Raw genomic sequence first — 18,432 nt, forward strand, 5'->3', positions numbered from 1 at the left:
GACATAATTCGGGCTGATGGCAAAATCATCTAACGTGGCCTTAACTCACCACTTCTCGTACTACTCACTTACACCCTTATCCTAGACTACCAGTTATTTACTAAGGACCTTCCGTGAACCAAGCACGATTCTAAGTGTTAGGAATAGAAAACTGATGAGGTCTCTTCCTTCAATGATCTCCACCTCATAGGAAAACTCACCCAGTAAATCAAAGACTGAAGTAGAGCAAGGATGAGTGGGGCCTCAAAAAAGGGGGCACGTGGCCCACCTGCGAGTGTCACAAAGTCCCCCTGAGGGAGGAACACTTAAAATGTGCTGTAAAGAATCCGTGGATACTGGGGTCACCTGGGGGGCTCAGTCAGTTAAGCGTCCGACTCTTGATTTCAGCTCAGGTCATGATCTCGTGGTTCGTGAGTTCGAGCCCCACATTGGGCACTGAGTGAGGAGCCTGCTTGGGATTCTCTCTCTCTCCCTCTCTCTCTCTGTCCCTCTCTTGCTCTCTCTCTCACTCAAAATAAATAAATAAACTTAACAAAAAGAAAAAAAGAATCTGTGGATATCGGCAGGTCACAAGGAAGGAGGGCAGGAGAACAGCATGGAAGGCAGAGAAGCGTCCCGTGTTGTGAAAGTACAGTTCATTCTGCAGGATCCCAAAGACTGGATGAAGCGAAGCAATGAGCAAAATGGCTGGGGCAGTAGGGAGACACCACAGAACAGATAACACTGTTTACTGAGCTAAGGAAGGGGCAGATTATCCTGAAATCCAAATACGGCCAAAGGATTTTGAACTGAGGCACGTCAGGAGCAGATGTCCGCCCGAGAAAGAGCATTCGTTTAGTAAGTACGTGCTGAATGGTGGGTTGGAAGTGGACTGAACAGGAAGCAGGCAGACCGGTTCAGACAGCTGCACTTACTGGTGTCAGAAGACTCTCTACTAGTGGCAAGAGCAGCACCCTGGGGGACAAAGCCAGAAGACATGGGCCACCCAGAAGAGATGAAAACGAATGGCTAAGACAAGGATGAGGGGAAAGCACGAGGGCATCACAGAAGCCACACAGAGGAGCCTGCGGGAAGGAGGAAGCAGTGGTGTCAAAGGATGAAGCAGTAAAGTAACAGAGGAAGGGGACTTGACATTAAGAAGCAGTTTCAGTGGAACGGCAGGGGTGGCTGGATTCCGGACAAACGAGGAGCAAAGAAACGTGGAGAAAGTGATCACACAGAGCGGAGGGGACTATGTCCGAGCTGAGCTGCGACAGAAGGAAGGCAGCTGCAGCCAAAGCCAGGGAGAATATGGCTCTAATTTCGTTGTTGTTGTATTTAAAAAAACAGGAGTCTCCCCCGTTCATGCTCTGTCTCTCTCTGTCCCAAAAATAAATAAAAAAAAAAAAAAAAAAAAAAAAAAAACGTTGAATAAAAAAACAGGAGTGATTTCAACTTTAGGACCAAAAAAAAAAAAAAAAAAAAAAAAGTTGACAGAGCAGAGAAGGAGAGGTTGAAGACACTGGGGAAAGAGAAAAGATGACAGACAGAACAGCCCTGAGCAGGGGTGGGTGTGGACCCCAGCAGCCTGAACGCAAGAGAAGAGACCTCTTTCTCTGGGAAAAGCCGGGAAGAGGAAGGACAAAGGGAAGCGAGTTCTCAAGTTTCCCAGTGAAACACAGGCAAATCATCTTCTGGGAATGAGTGGGAATGAGGCCGAGGTGGTAGATCTGGGAAAGCAGAGAAGGGGGAGGGACAGCGCATCAAGGCAAGGCAGGAACAGCAGTATTAAAGGACCAGCCTCCAAGCCCTTCTAATAAGACCCAGGCACTGACTGGTACAGATGCAATGAACAAAGAAGAAAGGCACATGGTGCCAATAAACACAAGGGGGGGAAACCGTCTGTAGGTAAGGCATGAGGCAAAACAGGAATGATGTGGAAACACTTCAGCAGATAAATGCGTTTTTTTACCTAATTTCTAGTAATAAAAACACAGGTCATGTCTGAAAAGACAGATTTACCCGTATATCAATTAAAAAAAAAAAAACTATCCCATGTGAATCTTCAGAAAGCATGAAGAAAACCTGATGCATGAAACACAACTCTGTGCAACTGACAGTTTGAAGACATACACAGCACATTAGCCATTTGTAACACACTCACCAATTTTGTGATCCAGATTTGGTTTTCTAATATCGGCTTTGAAGTTGTGGCTCTCCCAGATACTTACTGAAGTACAAAAGCTTTGGAACCAAATTACCTGACACCTTAAATGAAAGTGGGCGCTAATACAACTTCAATCTTGCCGTGCACCCCAAGCCCTCACCGGATACATTTCACATGATACACATTCTCTAATCCAACAAACAATTTCCGCTAAAGGCATTTGTAGGCACTAAGGAAAAAGAAGTCCCACATCAATTAAGTCTCTAAAAATGAAAAAGATGAAACTATGTTGGATACACTTTGTAGCATAAGCCACATGAAACATTAGTAAATAAAATGGAGCAAAAGAGCAAGACTTCTGATAGAAGGGGTTTTAAATAAAGGAAAGGGATGAAGGAATACGAAGCAGATAAATAAAGCACCCCCAAAATCACTTTGCTTCCTTTATAATTATTCCCAATTCCTCAAATGATGAATTTAAGATGTCTAGGAATTATTGCTAGACTGTCAAAAAATTTATATTTCAGGGGTGCCTGGGTGGCTCAGCCAGTTGAGCATCCGGCTTCAGCTCAGGTCATGATCTCCTGGTTTGTGGGTTCAAGCCTCACGTCGGAGTTTACACCGATGGCATGGAGGCTGCTTGGAATTTTCTCTGTCCCTCGCCCTCTCACTCTCTCAAAAATAAATAAACATTAAAAAAAATTTTAATTTCAAAGAGCTCTGCAGTCTCCTTTCTGTTTATTTTTTACAGACTTTACCTTTTAGAGCAGTGTTAGGCTGACAGCAAAACCGAGCAGAAAGTACAGCAACTTCCCACACAGCCTCTACCCCCACTTACCCACAGCCTCCCACACCATCTACATCCCCCACCGGAACGGCTCACTTGTTACAATCGATAAACCTGACACATCACTGTCACCCGAGGTCCAAAGAGCACAACGGGAGCACCTCCAGAGGTTCTTTCTCTTCCAGCACCTTACGATTCTAGACACTTTCAAACACACTATGGTCCTTAGCCATCTTCAAAAACCTGGAAAGTCCATCATAAATATTCTTGGCCTGCCCACTTCCCCCCCCCCAAAAAAAAGTATGGTCTATAATAGTGCCATCAGCTCTAATAAATAATTCACCTTCAATTCCATGACTACTAAAAATAGGAATGAGATGGAAGCAGAAATTCAAGAAGACTATCAAATGGAGACACAGAGCTGTGCCAATCACTAAGTAGAAATTTAAACAAAGGGATGGAAGTTCCTTCCCACAGTGCTGCTGCTCATCAGACCTTTTAGAATCGGCCTTCCTGTGAAGTGGAAAACTGATGGTAGGATGGGTGGTCCAAAGCCAAGACCGCAAGTAAAAAGCAAAAGTCATGCATCGGCCGGACCCTAAATGAGTTTTCAAAGTGCCTTCTGCCATTCTTCAGTCTGAATTGCCAACTTCTGTCCTCTAAGCCGAAGACAACTGCTGCTGATATTTGCAAGGCCCTCAATTAGCAGAATTGGTAATGTTCTCTCCTGTGTATTTTCTTTGTTTCATTGACCTTGGTATAAGAAGCAACCCCATGAGGGGCACCTTGGTGGCTCCATCGGTTAAGTGTCCGACTTCGGCTCAGGTCATGGTCTCGCGGTTCGTGAGTTCAAGCCCTGTGTCAGTCTCTGTGTCCAGAGCCTGGAGCCTGCTTCGGATTCTGTGCCTCCCTCTCTCTGCCCTTCCCCCACTCACACTCTGTCTCTCTCCCAAAAATTATTAAACACTAAAAAAAAAAAAAAAACTAACCCCATGAACAGGCAGAAAACAAACAGGCAGAAAAGGTTAAGTGGCAGGTTCAGGGTTACAAGGCGTGTTAGCAAAGAGTTAAGATGAGTATTCAGATCTCCTAAGCTTCCGTACAATCTGCTCTCTCTTCCACAGCCCCTCTCTGATGCAGTTCTTATGTGGCTCCATAAAGGCACAGGGGAACGGAGGGAAATTAGGCTTCAACTTAAGGAAAAACATTAGAGACAGAGCCTCAAACCCAAATTCCTAAAAAGCAAAATAAAAATCAGCTGCCTTACTGCAACGTGACAAGGAGCTAATCAGGCATTTCTGGGTTGATACGGTCTTTTCAACTAGCATGGTATTAAGCCTATTAAAAATCTTTGGAAAATCTGGGACAGCAGGCACCATACTTCGCAGCTTACATTTGATTTCAGAGTAAGGTGAGCAACTTTTCTTACGTGTATTTGCTCTTTAAGAATCCCCAGAAAGGCCACAGGAGCTTCTGAGGCAAAGGATAAAAGAACAAAAGTAGTAAGAGAGATTCATCTCGTCTCTGCAAACCAAATACAGGCTCCCTGGCACCACCGTCAGCTGCCACGACGTGCCCTGAATCCTGAGGGCCTGACGCGGCTCTGCCGGCATCGCGGAGTCGCGGCTGTCATCCGCCCCTCACCTGTCGAGCATAATGCTCTATTTCCTCTGCTCTTGTCTGATACCAGTCCACAACCTTCTCTACCGTGAGCGGCGGCGTCCTGTACCTCAGCAACTCAGGCTGTGCGGCATACAAGAATTCACTTTCATCTTGCAGACGCGGCTCGACCACCATTCTGCGAGGCACAAAAGGAACAATTGGTCACTGGAATGCTGGGAAAAGTTAGAATTTTGTGCAAGTCAGAGAGAGAGAGAGAGAGACAGGAACAGGGATGGGAAGGGAGCGGTCACAGAGATGGGGGTATGGTGTATGTGTGTGTGTACAAAAGGGGAGGGTGTCTGCGTATATCTTTTCCCGTATCTATGTGCACACTTACACGATAAATGGGACATGTGGGGGATGCCTAATCTATTTCCCTATTAGGCTTCCCAATGTAAAAAATCAGAATGGACGATACACCAAAACAGCTATGCCACAAATCAATGCAGTATTAACAAAATCAAAATCAGCCTGGGAGGCACATTTTACGAAACGCTTATGGCTGGGTGCCGGCCACAGGCGTACCAAATCAAAATTACCTGTGATGGCCGGCCAGGCCTCGTTCAGGTGAAACACCTCCAGGCGATTCTGACTCAAATATAAATTCAGAAGCCTGGTTTTCTCTGTTCATAAAAACCAAAGGAAATACGCCTTATTTACATTGATAATATACTGTCAGCAGGCATCAGCAATGTAGTACGCTACTGACATTTGCAAAGAGAGGAACGACTTCAGGCCGGTTGCCGTAGATTAAAAAGAAGAAGAAGAAGAAGGAGGAGGAGGAGGAGGAGGAGGAGGAGGAGGAGGAGGAGGAGGAGGAGGGGGGGGAGGGGGAGGGGGAGGGGGAGGGGGAGGGGGGAGGGGGAGGGGGAGGAGGAGGAGGAGGAGGAGGAGGAGGAGGAGGAGGAGGAGGAAAAGAAGAACACCAAGAGGAATGTGTGCATGGATGACACCCGAGGGATCACAAATTATGAGGAGTTTTTGGGAGGATGATCCCGGCCAAGTGGACCATCAAGGCAAGGGGCTTTGGGGTCAGAACTGAAGCGCATGCCATTGCTGAAAGGCATGAAACTGCACAAATTATAGAGCTAACACTTCTCTTAGATTCATTTTATTCAGATAAAATGGGTAAATACTATGCCAGAGTGTTCAAAATAATGTGAAGTAGACATAAAACATCGTATGATGGAGCAGGTGCTTAATTTTTTACTTACAGGTATTATTGTTGTTGGAATTGTTAGTAGCTGTAATGTAGGAGCAGACACAAAGCCCATAAAATATCTGGGCATTTTGGCCACATGCCTCAGACAGCGTACTGTGCTTATAGCCAGCAGCCCTCTGCCCAGCTGGTCTCACAACCGACATTCACTTTCTGGCCAGTGGTTTTTCCCATCACTACCACGAGAAAAGTCACCTACATACCCCGAAATCATTAAAGCCACACATGTCAGCAGGGAAAAACACCCATGAGCAACTCTGAGGTCCCCTGGTATTTTCTTCAGTCCTTAGTATTTCCCTCTCAGCACCGTTTGATGGAATCTCACCACGTTCTTCCAGAAACAGGCTTCCCTTCCCTCACTCTAGTATGTGGTGCCGCCTGCCGTCCCTCGTCTTCCTGCCGGCTCCTTCTGAGTCACCTCTGCTCGGATAGCCCCTCCAGCTGACCCCTGCATCCTGGCTCCTCCAAATTCCCAGTCCGGCTCTCTCCTCTCTCCTCACTCTGGACTCTCCCTTGGTCTCACCTCTGACTCTACAATATCAACTACCACACACATTATTACAACAATGACCATGTTTTACCCCGAACCCACCCTCCGCTCAGAAGCTCTGAAATCCTCCTGCTTTTTGCTCCTCAATGGTTCACAGGCACTTCAAATGCAACAAGATCCAAACTGAACTCACGATGTCCTCAGGTAACAGAGTTACCTCTTTAAAAACAGAAACGTGGCTACATCATCCATGCCTACTTTTAAAGCCTGTGATCCGCCACAAAATACTCTAGCCTCCTCTTGGTGCCAATCTCACTCTTACCCTGGGTGCTTCAGCAATCCACGTCCTTGTTTTGCCCTTAAAGAGGGCACCGCCTTGAGCCTCCTTCCAACACGCTCTTTCCCTCTGCTTAGAACACGCTCCCCCTCTCTTTTGCCAAACTCGCCCTCACTGTTCCAATCTCAGATTTCACAAGATTTTGTCCGGGACAACCTTCCTTGTCCTCCACCAAGTTGAGATCTCCCTGCTACAGGCCCCCGGCGCCCCAGCCCTTGTCTTTCCTAGCCCTCATCCCATTAGTCATCTACAACAGGACCATTTTCCCCGCCAGGTTATAAGCCTCACGAGTTACAGGGACCGCATCTGCTTTTCTTTGGTATTCTCGCATCTAACAGAGGACAGACGCCAATTAAATGGATAAGCAACACGGTATGTCCTGGAATACTGAACATCTGTACCATCTTCAAAAGCATCTTTTCCTCTGTGAAACTTTTGACTTTTCATTTCTAGTTTTAGGAGGTCTGGCACAGCAAGCCTGGCTTACGTTTCGGCTCGCTGTGGTCGGTCTGAGAGGAAACGCCCTCATGCCTTTCATCTACCTAGAATCAAGCAAAGGCGCAGGCCGCGGGGACCTGGAAGCGTGGGATGAAGGGTGCGATGCTCCGCCAGTGCTATTCTCTCAAAAGCCCATCCGGAAATGAAAAGCCCATCTTCTTGATGCTTTTTTTTTTAACCACAGCTTTGTAGAAAAATTTTAATCTACTTGCAAATATATACAACTCTGATTTTTAAAAATGAAAATCAAAAACAGCTTTTAAAAAGCAAACAGCAAAAACACAGCAGAATATTCAACTGCTATTACACTAAAACTTTTGGGGGGTAATAAAAGGTACCTAAGAGTCACCTACTCCATTATCTCAGATATCCAAAATACGACAAAACAAAGAGAAACGGCCAACATTAGCACGAACATTAGAGAGCTTTCGAATGTCATCTGCAATGATCGACACTACGGGCTTTTATCATTTATCAGACAGACCGTACATATACATAGCTTCAAAAATCCAAAAGCATGAAAAGAGTCCTATCAAAAAGCCAGCGATTCCATACACAGTTGACATCTTTGTCCCCCTCCATGTCTTTCAGGCACGTTCCTGGATTTTCCTCTACACATCCAAACAAACAGTATGTGTGTGGGACTGTTCCCTGACTTCTCTACTCTACCTGCTGTTCAGCGGCCTTAAACCACAACCTTCCACTCCCCTTACACTCTTTCCTCCCACTGTGGCTATATCACAATTTGGATTAAACCACTAATTATCTACATTCTGATTATGGGAATGTTACCTCCTCCTGAGCCACGTGGTACATTATCATAACTATTGTTCTTTTTGAACAACTTTTCATTTTCTGGAGTCAATAAACGCCAGTTGTCCTACGTGTCTCATTCACTACCATATGCATTCATCGCTATTTTTTCCAAATTCTCCAAAAGATGTATTAATAGCAAAATTTAAAAGCTTTCCCCAAATAGTCAAATACATCAGATAATACACCAGTTCCATTTTGAAAATTTTTCCAAGACACCCGGCTCTTGAAGCCGTCTACCCCCTTCCCAGTCTGTGCTGGCTGCTCTCTCACCCGACAAGAACACAGCTGTCATCCCAGGCCTTCTCACTGCCATGGCCTATGTTAGAGCCCAGTTCTGAATCTAATGGCTTTCTTTTTTTCAATTGACTCCTTCATTTTAATAAAACACATCTCCTATGGCTTCCTGGAATGAGATGTACATGGATGGTAAATTTTACAAGACCTTACATGATTAACCTCGTACTTGAATGATGATTTTAGCTGCATCAGGATTCCCGATCAAAAAATATGTTCCAGCAAAAGTTTTTCTTCTAGCTCCTAGTGCTGTTCTGGAGATGTCTGAGGTCATTCTAATTCAAACTTCCTTTTATGGAATATGTTTTCCTCTCTGGTAGACTGTGCCCCTGATATTTGGGAAGGTCATGATGGTATGCTTTAGTGTAGTGGGCATTTCAGTGTGAAAACTCATAGCCTTCAATTCTAAATACTAGACTTGAAATATTTCTTATTTCTTCCCTTCTATGATATGTCATCTCTTTCTAGAATGCCTGTAATTTGAATATTAAGCTTGTTTTTATCTTTGCTTGCTTATTATCTAGCTCTATAATAGTTTTATTCTACTTTCTGGGAAAATTCTTTGCTTTTATCTTTCAACTCTCCTAATTGTTAGACACCAACTATCTTATTTTTTTATTTCCCAAAGTGCTCTTAGTTCTCTGTCCCTGTTTTATAAAATCCTTTTGTTATTTCACAACTACAGTATCCTATCTCATGGGCAACATTAATTATAATTTTTGAAGTTTTCTTTTTGTGTGGTCTCTGACTTCCAGTTCCCCCTTCTGTTGGCTTTGCCTTTCCTGTCTGTCCTGCCCACTGACGCCAACCCTCAAACGTCCGGGAAGCTCAGTGTGCTGACAGGACTCGTTCTTTTGCTGGCTTCGCTGTGACCAGGTAATGCACTGATCTTCTGGGACTAATATCTCAATACCTGGAGGCCTCTTCTCAGACACGATTCCATTTCTCTAGAAAAGAACTCTCCCAACTTCTACTTGGGGAATATGCCTGCACTCTAGGAGCTCGGAGGGGGCGGGTACCCCTAGGCTCCAACATTCAGACATAGATTTTCACTGAACGCTCAGAATTTCAACCCCAGCACTCCACCCCCACCCTGCGCTGTGCCTAATGCCCAGGCAGCTGGAGGATTTCTGGATCATCCTGGAGGTTCTCTGCCTTAATTCATGAATCCAAAAAATAAACATCTGATTTCATGCAGGGGAAATACAGAAGGCTAGATGGTGACAGAACATTTTCCTGACCTTGAGGAGTGAGGACTAAGGGAATTCAACTGATTTCAGCCCCAAACCTCCTCTCCCACCCCTTCACCAGTAGTTGATGCCTCCACATTCTCAGGCTTTCTAAGGTTAAGTCTCACAAAAATAAAAATGCAAATTGAATCAAGAACGAAATTAAAGGAATACTTTAAAATGAAAAGAGCTGCTATATAAGGATCATTTGTTTAGAATATTTACTTTGTAGAATTTAATATTCTTCCATTAAAAAATACCTGTAACATAGGGCTGCCTGGGTGGCTCAGCCGGTCGGGTGTCCGACTTCGGCTCAGGTCACGATCTCGCGGTCCGTGGGTTCGAGCCCCGCGTCGGGCTCTGTGCTGACAGCTCGGAGCCTGGAGCCTGTTTTGGATTCTGCGTCTCCCTCGCTCTCTGCCCCTCCCCCTCTCATACTCTCTCTCTCTCTCTCTCTCTCTCAAAACTAAATAAAAAAATTTAAAAAAATTAAAAAAAAACAACCTGTCACATAATGGAGTAAAATCAAGCCAAGTGTTTAAAACAACCGCACCTGAACTGCCTACATCAGGGACCACCGTCAAGTAGGTGATCGCTGACCACATGCACGTCCACAGGCCCTCTGCGCGCCCGTCCCAGAGGAACGGAGGTCCCCCGCGCCAGCGCACCCTTTACCTGCGCTCCGGCTCCTCACACCAATCTTTCTCCCGGTGTTTGTGTTCACGCCAGGGAATGAGCACCAAGGAGTCTCCGTTGTAACTTACATGAAAAAAAAGAAAGGATTTGAAATACACATTACCTCAGTGACTGGCTACACAAGGAGCATGATGCAAAAAGTTTCTCCACAACCTTAAACCTCCACTCCCGTTTATGACATAGTAAGTCAAACGCAATACAGGCTACATACAATACGTAAGTGGAAAATACCAAATGGTCGATCTCTCTTGCATCAGAAAATGGTTCAAGAAGAAAAGGATAATTCAAAACAAAAAAATTGGCAAGGAACTGAAGGACAACGCAGGTATATGCTCATTCACCCATGTCAAAGCTTTCATCAAGAGCCAGTGTTGTACGTTCTTAATGTAAACATACATGTTCCCATGCCCTCGAAAGGCTTAGTCTAACTTCTCGTGATCGTAGGAATGTTCTGTAACTACGCTATCCAACATAGTAACCAGTAGCTACATGCACATGTATTAAGCACTTGAAACATGGCTAAGAGAACTTTATTTAATTTTAAATAGTGCTAATTAAAATTTAAATAGCCACATAAAATTTAATTTAAATTTAAATGGTGGCTACCGTATTTGACAGTACAGACCTGGAGGGAGGTAAATATTGAGGGAAGAAATGATTTTGCAGGTTAAAAATAACACTCAATGCTAAAAGATGCAGATTTCCAGGAAAACAGCACTAGGGATGGAGGGTATAACATGATGAGAGAGTTCACCCTGCTGCAGGATATATGGGGAAATATATCCCGAGTAAATCCCGAGTGCTCGTCACAAGGAGAAACATTTTCTTCTTTCTCGTCTTTCCTACTTTACCTATAGGAGGTGATGGATGTTAGCTGAACCTAGAGCGATAATCACTTCACAATGTATGTAAATCGAACCATCGCGCTGTGGACCCTCAACTTCTAAGGAATGTATGTCATTTATTTCTCGATAGAAGTGGAAAGAAAGTGTATCAGCAAAAGATGATAGCAGGAGAACTAAAAAAGGCAAAAATAAGGCCTGATTGGATGGAATTAGGAATAAATTTAGACAGAAAAGCGAGGTAAAGACAGTAGGGTGCGGGAACAGAGCAGAGCAACACGCGCATCGGGAAGCCCGGGAGACTGAAGGCTGGCAGCGTCTCAGCGAGCCGTGCGGTCCTCGGCACAGGCCTTTCGAAAGCGAAGCGCTCCAAACGCGAGCTCGAAGGTCCCTTTGGGCCCTAATAGTCCATAAGCCCATGCCAACTGAAACATCTGGAATTAAGACAATTTTTTTAAATGTTTACTTATCTTGGGAGAAAGAGAACAAACACACAAGAGCATGGTTGGGACAGAGCAAGAGAAAAAAAAGAGAGAGAGAGAGAATGAGAAACCCAAGCAGGCTCCACGCGGTCAGTGCAGAGCCTGACCTGCAGCTCAATCCCACAAACTGTGTGAGATCATGACCTGAGCCGAAACCAAGAGTCAGATGCCTAACCAACTGAGCCACCCAAGCTCCTTCCCCAAGAAGACAAAAATTGTAAGAACAAATTTCAATTGCTCTGCTTTATAGTTCAACAAAACATTTTCTCTACTTCTGAGTATTCATGGTAGCAATTTTCTAAAATTTATCATAGCCCCAGAGAAAGGACTGCACTTCCTGATATCAGGTTGTATTTTGTACCTTCCTCTCTTACTAGGTAATGTGGCATGCCTTGCACAAGAAATACTTTGTAAACATTTGAATACTATGTAAATGGAGGGACTAGTCCTCTGGACAAGCCCGTGGGATGGTTTCAAGTAGAAGAGGGAAGCCAAAAGGTCTGAGAACGGGCAGTGTTGTGCATTGATCAACAGCATTCCCATCAAGTTATTACTGGTGCAAATTATCCAAAGTCAAAACTCCCCTCTAGATACAGACCAAAAGAAATGTACGTTACTATATTTTTTAAACAGTATTTTACCCGCTTTGTAGCTAGCGTGTACAGATCTTGCATACTGTGTACCAGATACATTTTTGAAGGTATCTGAGTTCGTTTCTTAAATTTCTGCATCACACAGATGATTATTTAGCATGGATGCCACAATCACACTATTTGTCACCCAATAAAAAACTATTTTATTTCCTTCCATGTCGATAGCTAATACTTTACCACAGGCTACTGAAATGGAAAGCAAAAGAGAACATGGGGATACAACAATGATGACGATGTTCACTCTTCCAACAGAAGAATAAATTGTAGCAGTGAACTGAGGAACAAGGGGGAAAAAAAACGAACAAACGATTACCGCCTTTTCTAATTAAAGCAGACACGGTTCCATAGCTACACAAAATGCTTTCTCAAAGAATTTTAGAAAAAATGTATCACAAGTTGAGATTTGTACTTTCTATACAAAGTGCATATTAGATACAAGGGTTATTACTAAAATGATTAATAGTGGCGTGGGCCCCCTCAGCAAAATAATAATTCATTTGGTAAAGACTAGAAAGCTATAAAACTTTGTGAAGCTTCACTGAACAGAAATGGGTATGAAAACATACCTATTTTTATCAAAACACGTATTAAAGGCAAGTTCCAGCTCTGAGGTGCACTCCAAAAAGTCATCCTGAAGAGTCCTGAGTTACTAAAGCATTTTTGCTGCATTTTCAAGGAAGAGCACAACCGAAGGTTTCTAAATGTGCTGATCACCACCGACACGGTAACAGCACTACTCGTACTACTGTTAGCATACCCCCGATGATCGGCAACATTCATCGAGCTCTAACTATGGACTAGACAGGATGAAATGCATTTCACACACAACCCTCATTTAGTCCCGCCAATCTACTGTAGTTGGTGATATGATCTTCCTCATGTCACAGTGGGAAAACTGAGGCCTGGCTTAACTTGTCCGTCCTCATAAAACTAGTAAATGACAATCAGAACCCCAAATGTGGACGGACTTCCAGCTCGCACACTAGACTACCTGTAGAAAGGGCCCAGGGGCTCCAGTGTAGCCCCCAGCCACAAATCCATTCTCTTGTCACCACTGCCTTGCTCCACACCTATGAGTCACCAGGCAAGATCTGTAGGTGGCAGGTAGGGGTCATTTGAGCCTTCCCGAAATTTAACTTTAGACAACCCAGTAAGGACCAGTTGTATGCATATTTAAACTACAAAATAAAACCAAACTCAATACGAGTAGATTACTGATATGATAAAGCTAGCTTCTACCAAATACGGCTAGACCTTAGGTCTGATCACCAACACTTATGTAAAAACAAAACGCAAAAACCTTCCTTCTACTCTCTCATTTCCTTACAGAATGTTTCAACAAACCAAGTTATTTTAAAACAAATTTTAGGAGTTTAACATGCTTGCTATAAAAATACTCTAAGTTCTTTATCCTGCTTCAAAAAACAGCATTTCAGAGACAAGATCTCCTCCTCAACCAGAATATAAATTTCTTGAGGGCAGAACGTTTGTTTATTTTGTCCACTGCCTCAATAACTAAAATAGTGCCTGGCATTTAGCAGGCTCTAAAATAATATGTCAAATGAATTATTCAATAACAGCACAAAGATTTCTTAAGTGAGGACTGTATCTCATCTATAGTCAATTCTTTCATGAAAGTGCTCTCTTGAGTATCACAGAAATTCAAAATTGGAATAAAGCAATGAAGGGGCACAATCCAGTCATAAACATAGATATGCCACGAAAGTGTGTGTGTTTGTGTGTGTTTATGTGTGTATGGAGTCTGCAGAGCTGCGAGGGAGAACACGAATGCTTTCCTGTAGAGCCCACGACCCTGATGACACAGCGAGCCATGCCAGTGACGGCTCACATCTCATCTAGGCAGCTGGCTGGACATGTCGTGTTCTAGGGCGGCGGGGGGGGGGGGGGGGGGTAGAAAACTTCAGAATACCTATTTCTCTAAATCTCACCATTCTTCACACTTGAAAATAACTGCTTATACCATTACTTTTGTTAACATGCCCAAGTTTTAGCTACTTATTCTTTCATAAAGTAAGTGGAGCAATAGCATTTCATTAATTCTGTTCACACTGAAGATAGGAATCATGTGAATCAATCTGTAAATGGGGTTGGTGACACTGTGGTTCAAGAAAACCCAGAAAACAGTTGTAGGAAGTTGAGTGACTTGCAAAAGTTACACTTTAAATCTCAAGTCCCATCAACACAGAACGTGTACATACACTTGATTTCATCTTGGTCTTTTATTGTTTCCACTTGGCCTAAGACATCTTAAAACCTAACATGTATCATCCCCCACTAAAAAAAGGAAGACTGTGGTAAACTTAAACGACCTCTTTACAAAGTAATGGCTGCTTAATTTTAAGATTCTTTATATGAGAACTCGGCTCATTGTTTTATTCCAAACAATAAACATGCTGGTTTCATCTGAAGGTAACATTTATTTGTCAGCAGGAAAGGAATGAGTATTGCAAGTTCTATTATGTCCGACTATTCTCTCACCAGTGATTTCCCACACTAAATATAAATGTTTTATTTCAAAGAAATTTTATGAAGAATAAACTTACAAAAAGTTCTTTTGTTTGTATTCCATGACTTGGAAACAAAAGGATAAATAGACTGCATGTTACTACTAATTGCTACCTTTTATGCAATGGTTTTAATATGTGGAGTTAAATTTATTTCTATTATTTAGCACAGAAGAAAATGTTCTGGTAAATAAAGGACAAAAAATAATAATTTGAGCCCACATATATAACTACTCTGTGGTTACCATCACTGAACAAATCAAACTGGTCTGAAACTCAATGGGAAACCAATTAAAAAGCTAGTTATCATTCAGAATGCCAAGTTGCAAAAATGCTATCTAAAGGCATCATTCAGAGTTCTTCTCTGGAACAACAGGATTCAGTTTCATTAATAAATGACTTAGAAGATCCAGCAGATTAAAGAGCTATCTTGAAACTTCCCAGTATTCTTGGATGTTAGCAATGTGTGAGAGAGACCACAGTGAAAACACCACCACTCCAGGACTTGGACTCTCCTCCTGTCCCCACCAGGTATATCCCTGGGACCCACCTGTGTACTCTATTTGTTAAACACTGTAATATTATCTGCCCCAAATGAAGACAAAACTAGACAAACATTCTTGAACTCTAATCCATTATAATTAGGAGAATGCTCTCCAAAGTCTAACCTCTGTGACAGAACGCCACCCTGCACAGCTGTGAGGTCTTGATCAAGTTATTCAACCTGCCTGTGCCTCAATTTCCCCATGAGTGAAATAGAATAATAGTATTAGACTCATTTGGATTTGGGAAGAATCAAATTAGTACATCTAGAGACTTTAGAGTAGTACCTGGTATATAAAAAGTGTCCAACCATTATAAAAAGCATCATTATTCCCAACACCAGCAAGGTTTTCATGGGCAGTGAAGTACAAGATCTATGTAACTGGGTGACGTTTCAAGATCTACCTGATGGTGAGTAGTAACACCACATAAATAACATCAATGATTATACTGACAAATACCTAACAAGTGCAATAAAGTCTGCGGACACCGGCCTCAATAGATGGCACCTGGCCAACGCAATGCGCAGTGATAAGAAGTGATGAGCTGATCGGTGAGGCAGAAATAAGCAACAATATCCACAAGGCATCATCTCTCTCCCAAATGCTTAACGCAAAGTTTGAAGATAAATTTTTTACCACAGGCAAAGGGTGGCTTGATTATTTCTGAGGAGAACTGGTCTGTAAAATCACTGACACTTAAGGGAAAGCCACAAACTCCAAAGGAAGAAACTGTCAGAAAGGTTAAGAAAGGCTACTCTTGGGGCGCCTGGGTGGCTCGGTCGGTTAAGCGGCCGACTTCGGCTCAGGTCATGATTTCGCGGTCCGTGAGTTCGAGCCCAGTGTCGGGCTCTGTGCTGACAGCTCAGAGCCTGGAGCCTGTTTCAGATTCTGTGTCTCTCTCTCTCTGACCCTCCCCCGTTCATGCTCTGTCTCTCTCTGTCTCAAAAATCAATAAACGTTAAAAAAAAAAAAAGGCTACTCTTCACAGAGATGTTTGCTGTCAATAAAACAAGGGGCGACAGAAGAGAGAGGTCAGTGATAGGAAAACTATCCCCTACACCACCACCTCCGTCACCTGTCCCTTGGACAGAGGGCCCTGATTTTGAGGAAGAGGCACTCAAGGTCCCCGAACAACGAATACTTATGTTTGCTATAAGGAAAGTTACCAGGAGAAAAAAAGGCATTCTCAAACCCAACTTCAATGGCATATATTTCACTAAGAATAAGCTAAAACAGACAACATTAAAAAAAAAAAATCCCCCAAACAAAACATTTATGTAGTAATTTTTACATTCAGCATTTGGTGCTACACACAACCAATATTTATAAATGTTTCTATTTTTTTATTTTTATGATGATTTTCATATTTATATTTATAATATTGCACCTATCGGAAATAAGTGCTCAACCTAAAACTGGTAAGTTATGACTTTCATTTGTAGCATAAACTCAACTATAGTTTCAGCACTGCCAGGATTTCATGCAGTAAGGGGAGAACCTGTATCACATGTGATGATACCGAAAGATCTGAGGTCTAAGAGCCAACTAAGGATCGATGAGGACGATCCTCATCCCGGGGAGGCCCAAAACTACACATGTCAACTACCATCAGGGAAGTAACACAAGAGAAATCCAATTTCACTCCCTGTTCTGTTACTTAGACTGACATAAAACCAGTAGAGAGAATAAAAGCAAAACTCTCCTTTCACATTACTTGAAGATAACAAGACCCTGACAAATCTCCTTTGGTCTATTAATTAAACCAGAAAAACCTTCCAGGACAAAGATAGAAGTATATGACATCTGAATTTATCAACTACAAAACTAAAGAAATGTACCAAAATGTTTATGAATTGTATCACCGTATATTACAAGCTCTGACCTTTGTAAGGTTTTGGTGCTAAGAGACTTTGAACAAAAGGATTAGAGAGGAAAAAAATTTTTTTATCTTCCTTTTATTCATATAACCAAATAAAGTGGCAAAATAATGCCTGTGCAGATCCCAAGCCACAGGAAGTGTAATTTCCCCACTGACACCCTTCAAGATCGTGCATAGTCCTACCTCTAGACCTACATTGAATGGACATTTCAGACATAATGCTTACTATGTATGAGCACAAATACAAAGTTCTAAGCAATTATACATATTCATGAATACATGAAGTCAACAGTCTCGAGAGACAGACATTATCTTTGCCCTTTTACAGGAGAGAAAACAGTGGCAAAGAGATGTTTACTAAGGTGCAAAGTCACACAACTAACAGTTGCAGCTGGATTTGAACCCAACAGCCTGGTTCCAGAGCCTGCGTTCTCATGCACTAGGATATCCTACCCATCTGACTCCCACCTGTTCCAGCTCAAATCCCCGCCTCTCACGGATGTTCTCGGACCATCCCAGGCCAGATTGCTTTCTTCCTAAATTCTCACTATTAATAACTAGACAATTCATCTGGCATTTACTCCTATTTAACCTTATGATAATATACAAGTGGTACCTTCTTCTCTGATTTTCCTGGAGTACTTCTCTATTATGTTCTTAAGTTCCTAGTATATATTTTGTTTCCCCATTAAAAGTAAATATTCCAGGGGAACCCCGGGTGGCTCAGTCAGTTAAGTGTCCGACTTCAGCTCAGGTCGTGGTCTCACAGTTTCCAAGTTCGTGCCCCACAATGGGCTGTCTGCTGTCAGTGCAGAGCCGGCTTCAGGTCCTCTTTGTCTCCCTCTCTCTCTCTGCCCCTCCCCCACTCACTCACTCTCTCAAAAATAAATTAAAAAAATTTTAATGTAAATATCCCATTCTTGTAAGTACTCCTTCGCATCCATCACAACTCCTAGTAGTAATATAGGCATAGTATTACACGAATAATAATTTATAAACGCATTATTTCATTTCCTCCTCAAACACCCCATAAGCTACATATTACAATTATAAATTTGCAGAAAAGTAAACTACATGGACTCAAAAATCTTCACTGACTTACTGAGAGAATGCATAAATGATTTATCAGTAGGAACGGATCCAGTGATGTTATCTTAATTCTAAAATCGGAGCTCTCAAAAACAAACAACAACAACAACAACAACAAAAACCCTTAAGAACTGGAAAGGTAAGATTTAGTCAAGATACAAAGCTCAGTCTGAACCACATGAAAAATTGCTCGATATCACTAATCATCAGGGATATGCAAATCAAAACCACAATGAGATATCA

At 42.7% G+C, this 18,432-nt stretch overlaps 1 protein-coding gene across 3 annotated transcripts in view; it reads right to left on the reverse strand.

The window, feature by feature from the left end:
* Nucleotides 1–18,432, reverse strand: part of NBAS (NBAS subunit of NRZ tethering complex) — a 329,610-nt gene that overhangs the window by 200,831 nt on the left and 110,347 nt on the right. For all 3 annotated transcript variants that reach the window (XM_078444965.2, XM_078444964.2, XM_078444966.2), the window contains 2 exons: nt 10,154–10,237; nt 4,578–4,731 (listed from right to left, as the gene is read on the reverse strand). In XM_078444965.2, coding sequence (XP_078301091.2) covers nt 4,578–4,731; nt 10,154–10,237 — 238 coding nt within the window. The remainder of the gene's footprint in view (nt 1–4,577; nt 4,732–10,153; nt 10,238–18,432) is intronic.

The sequence above is a fragment of the Panthera onca genome, chromosome A3, assembly GCF_046562875.1.
Source record: "Panthera onca isolate mPanOnc1 chromosome A3, mPanOnc1 haplotype 2, whole genome shotgun sequence".
In the NCBI taxonomy this organism is placed as follows: domain Eukaryota; kingdom Metazoa; phylum Chordata; class Mammalia; order Carnivora; family Felidae; genus Panthera; species Panthera onca.